Source organism: Oratosquilla oratoria, chromosome 6, assembly GCF_046742065.1.
Source record: "Oratosquilla oratoria isolate Oo_2021 chromosome 6, ASM4674206v1, whole genome shotgun sequence".
NCBI lineage: Eukaryota > Metazoa > Arthropoda > Malacostraca > Stomatopoda > Squillidae > Oratosquilla > Oratosquilla oratoria.
In genome coordinates this window covers 84,983,606-84,988,298 of record NC_134782.1, presented here as the reverse complement: position 1 = coordinate 84,988,298, position 4,693 = coordinate 84,983,606, and the positions used below count along the sequence as shown (strand labels likewise).

Genomic DNA, 4,693 nt, shown 5'->3' with positions numbered 1-4,693 from the left:
TTTCCAGGGTGTCTCAGTTGCGCTGAAAAGGGATAGAAAGGAGATATACCACGTATTGTCACCTATATGCAGAGGTGGGCGTTCCGAACAAATGTTCGCGAACTTTTATCCGCGGATTTGTTCGGACCGGCAAAATCCCGGATTTGGGTTCGGAGGTTCGGATTCGGACCGACGTAAAAAAAGATTCGAACTTCCGGGTTCGGAACGTCTTTTTTCGCGAATCCGAACCTCCGTACCCCGGGAAAAATTCGAAAAAACGAAGACGACCAAACATTGGTTTTCAACTTTTCCGCGGCATACAGATGTGGTGACGCCTATGTTTCTGTAACAACTAGAGACGCTATTGACCATTAGCATTGTGTTTTACTTTATCGCTTCTCTCTACAGTACTTCTATTTCAGTATGGGCGTGTAAGTGTGTGTGTGTGTTCGTCTCAAATGACCACTGCTCGAAATGTGCTCGATATGCAAGCCTGTGTGACTGTGTGTAGTAATGCGAAACAAAGACTAGTAGTACTGCCTGGACTGCCCTTCTTTGAACTTGGAAATATACTCGTGATGTTTAACTCGTTGCTTTATCTGTACCACACAGACTCGTCATGTTGTGACCGCAGCTGGCTGCTAGCCAATCAGAACGCTTGTTAGTGACGCGCAGCCACCGCGCATGCGCCGGTGACTGCAGCAGCCAATCAGAGTGCTTGTTTAGTGTTTACAAATATGCACAGTCTGCAGACTTTCTTGTCACCGCGTCCCGTAAGTTACGATTTAGTTAAACAATGCTACAATAGTCAGACATTCTTCAACCGTTGCACTGACAACACTCTGGAGAGGACACCCAAGGAGGCTAGACTACTCTACTCACATCACACTCACCGCTGACAATGGATAAGTACGTGACACCCACACCGAGGTCGATAAACCCAAGTGCTCAGTCTGACACACCAAGGTCCACGAACCCAAGCGGCCTCGCTGAGAGTGAATCTGACGCCAGCGATATCCAACTGCCAGAGTTTTCGAGTCCGGAGCTGATGCCTGGCACAAGTCAAGCCGAGGACATGGACATTGCCGACACCGAGGCCGAGCAAGCCGAGGGAGGTCACGGTTCCAGGAGGGAAAGGGACCTCTACAGAGACTGGGACATTCTCAAGCCCTTCTTCAAGTGTGGTGTCGGCAGGGACGCCGGGTTTGCCCTCTGCGCCAAGAAAAATTGCACTGCGAGGCTGAAGCTTCAGAATGACACCAACAGCAACTTAAAGAAGCATTGTGCCACCAAGCACTCTTTAGATAGTCCTGCCTTAAAAGCAGCCTTAGATGGCAGCAGCAAACGTGGCCGCTCTATTTCTGGTGGTGGTCGGGATGCCAAAAGCCTCAGGCAGGGCTGTATTGAGGAGGCTATGGCTGAGAGGTTTGACCAGCAGAAGGCCCTTGACCTGTTTTATGAGGTAAGTTTTACTTTTAAAAGTTCTACTGTTTTAGTATGAAAATAATTTAATAAATTAATTAACTTTAATAAATAAAAATTATTTATAACAAAAATTTAACTTCAAATACTCACACATCTTTTTTATGTTTCAGTGGATTATCCGCGACATGCTGCCCACCATAACAACAGAGTCAGAGGCGCTCAGGGCCTTCCTCAACTACCTGAACCCTCAGTTCAAGCTGCCGTCCAGGAAAAAGCTTGGCGACGACATCAAGCATATGAGCGCCAGGGCCAAAAATGAGCTCACCCAGATCATGTCCAAGCAGGACTACCTGGCCACCACTGCCGACAGCTGGTCGAGCCACAACCGGGCCTTCATTGGCTCCACAGTCTTGTGGTTGGACAAGGCCACCCTGGAGAGGACGACTGCAGTCTTGGGCATGAAGGAGGTGAAGGAGAGCCAGACAGCCGAGTACTTGGCGAGGTCCTTGAGCCAGCTGCATGAGGACTTCAGCATCAGCAGCAAGATTCTCTGCACGACCACAGACAATGGCACAAACTATGTAAGTGCATTTGTCAACTTTGCACAAGAGGACGTCGTCATACAACCTGGTGAGGACAAGCCTGACGAAGAGCTGGCTGACGATCCTCAGGTCATATCTATGGAGGAGGCCCTGGACCTCCTGGCATCTGAGAATGTTTCCAAAGTGAGCATAATAATTTCATTTTTTTTTTAATTTAATAAATTAATAATTTATAAATGTTAAATAATTTATTGTTCTTTTGGTAAAAACTAAAAAGATGTAAATTATTATTTATTATTTTTTAATTTGTGAATTGTAATAAAATATTAAATAATAAATATTATTTTTTCAGGTCCCACAATGGAACCATGGTGGCAGGAATATCTTCAGAAGGTCGGCTGCCAAGGCACAGTCTTTGTGGAATGCCCAAGGCCGCCGAACTGTCGCAACCAACGAGATAAAGGATGCTATCGGCAAAAAACTTAAAGTCCCTGGCGCGACGAGGTGGAACTCCAGCTATGACAGCTATAAGATGCTTTCTGGCCTGCTACAGGACCTGGACACCCGTAAAAAGATCAATGATCTCTGTACCAGCATGCGCCCCAACCCGATCCCCGCCTTTGTTGACGAGGACAACGAGGTCATCGCCGAGTACGTCAAAGTTATGGCCCCAGTTGCCAATGCTTTGGACAAAATGCAGTCAGACCAGCATGCCTACATGGGGAACTTCCTTCCCAACTTGATGGTGCTCCAGAGGGACTTGAACCTGCTTAGGGACGACAACAGCATCAAGCATGCCAAGCCCCTCGTCACCTACCTCCTGGGGACACAGGAGCACCATGGCAGAGACAAAAAGGGCTTCACTGAAAGGTAGATATTTTTAATATTTTAATATAATATAATAATAATATAATATAATTATATAAATAATAAAATAATATAATATTTTATAGTAATTGAAATTAAAAAAAATTAATAATCATTAATCAATAAATTAGCTCATATCTTAATCTTTTCAGGTTTCAACACATGTTTGAGGACCAGGAGAAGCTCCTTGCGACTGCCTTCCACCCCAGGTTCCGTCTAAAGATGGTCAAGTACATATGCAGGACAAATCCTGACTTGTACAACCTGGTGAGGGACAAGATGGTGTCGGACCTTGTGGCCCAAATCAGGTCCAAGGAGGGGGATGTGACCTCCGCCTCCAGTCAGCCCACCTCCAGGCCACAGTCTGTGGCCAGCCACACCAGCGAGCACGACGAGTTTGCCTTCCTTCTTGAGGACGAGGAGGAGCCTGTGGTGGTGGCCAACCTGGAGGAGGAGGTCGGCAAGGAAGTAAACACTTGGGGCGCCATTCTTGGCACAAGCATCATGAAGATCTCCCCGGCAAACTTCCCCAAGGAGCACAGGCAGCACTGGGTGAACTGTTTCATCAAGTATAACACTCCCCTGCCCTCGTCTGCCTCAGCTGAACGACTCTTCAGCTTCGGCTCGGACATTTTGAGGCCAAAGCGAGCCTCTCTGACCAATCTGAACTTTGAGAACCTGACCTTCATGAAGGGAAACTTGAAGCTGGTTAAGAGGGAGAGAGAGAGGGCCGACAAGTTAGAGTGAATCTGTGAAGAGTGAAGACTGAAGTGTTGTGAATTTTTGTTTTAAATGTTTTTAATGTTTTGTTTTGTGAACTTTTGTTTTTACTTTTTACTGTCTTGTATTAGTAAATTTTTTTCTAGTAATAATTTGTTTAATAGATAAAGCAGATATCTTAAAAAACACTTTTTTTTTTTTTAATCGGAAAGCTTTAAATTTAGATTCGGAGATTCGGAATGAATAAATTTTAGATTTGGAAATGTTCGGAAGATATTGGAATTAAGGTTCGCTTTGCTATTTTCTAAAGATTAGGAGGTTCGCGGACAAATGTTCGGAATAAATGTTCGCAACGAAATTTTGAAAATAAGGTTCGCTATTCGGAGGTTCGGAACCCAAAACCGGCGAAGATTCGGGTTCGGATTCGGAACCCAAAAAAAAGGTTCGCGCGCCCACCTCTGCCTATATGATTGTTTTGTGTTGTTGAAGCAATCAAGTTGAAGCAATCAATCAAGAAGTATCATCTACAAACAGTAAGTATTCAGGAATACCACAGGCTTTATAGATATCGTTAATATAAATAAAAAACAAAATAGGACCTAGAATACTACCTTGAGTACCCATACTTACACTCACTAATCTCGATTTAACACCGTTAAATAAGACAACTTGATTACGATTAGATAAATATGACTGAAACATCTGAAGTTCAAAGTCTCTTATTCCGTACTCAGCCATTTTCATCAATAGAATACTATGATCAACTGTGTCAAAAGCCTTTTTAATGTCTAGAAAAACTGCGGCACATATTTTTTATTAGATAGTCGAGTTGCAATATATTCATGTAAGAGAGCAACAGGCATAAATGTTGAGTGGTTTTCACGGAATCCAAATTGATTATCGAAAATGATCCCATGGTACTCAAGGTAATCTACCAATTGCTCAAGAATAACGGTTTCAAGTACTTTAGACAATACCGGAAGGATCGAAATCGGACGAAAATTTGATACGTTTGATGGCCCATCTTTATGGATCGGGTGTACTACAGCAATTTTTAGGACATTAGGAAAGCAACTCTGTTGAAAGCACAAAGTAATTAAATGCATGAGTAAATGAATAATTTTGGGAGCAGCAAGTTTAAGGATCTTTATATTAAGGCA

At 43.8% G+C, this 4,693-nt stretch overlaps 1 protein-coding gene across 1 annotated transcript; it reads left to right on the top strand.

Moving 5' to 3' along the window:
* The first annotated feature begins 756 nt into the window (after positions 1 to 756).
* LOC143026131 (uncharacterized) lies at positions 757 to 3,604 on the top strand. Its single transcript, XM_076186135.1, has 4 exons — positions 757 to 1,441; positions 1,575 to 2,129; positions 2,299 to 2,816; positions 2,966 to 3,604. The coding sequence occupies exons 1-4, from the start codon at positions 881 to 883 to the stop codon at positions 3,558 to 3,560; spliced, it is 2,229 nt and encodes a 742-aa protein (XP_076042250.1). The 5' UTR covers positions 757 to 880; the 3' UTR covers positions 3,561 to 3,604.
* Positions 3,605 to 4,693: the final 1,089 nt, after the last annotated feature.

Excerpts from the sequence above, each read along its gene's own strand:
- LOC143026131 (XM_076186135.1), top strand. The coding sequence starts at position 881 with ATGGATAAGTACGTGACACCCACACCGAGGTCGATAAACCCAAGTGCT. Across the intron at positions 1,442-1,574 it reads CCCTTGACCTGTTTTATGAG|TGGATTATCCGCGACATGCT; the intron begins GTAAGTTTTACT and ends TTTATGTTTCAG. Across the intron at positions 2,817-2,965 it reads AAAAAGGGCTTCACTGAAAG|GTTTCAACACATGTTTGAGG; the intron begins GTAGATATTTTT and ends TAATCTTTTCAG.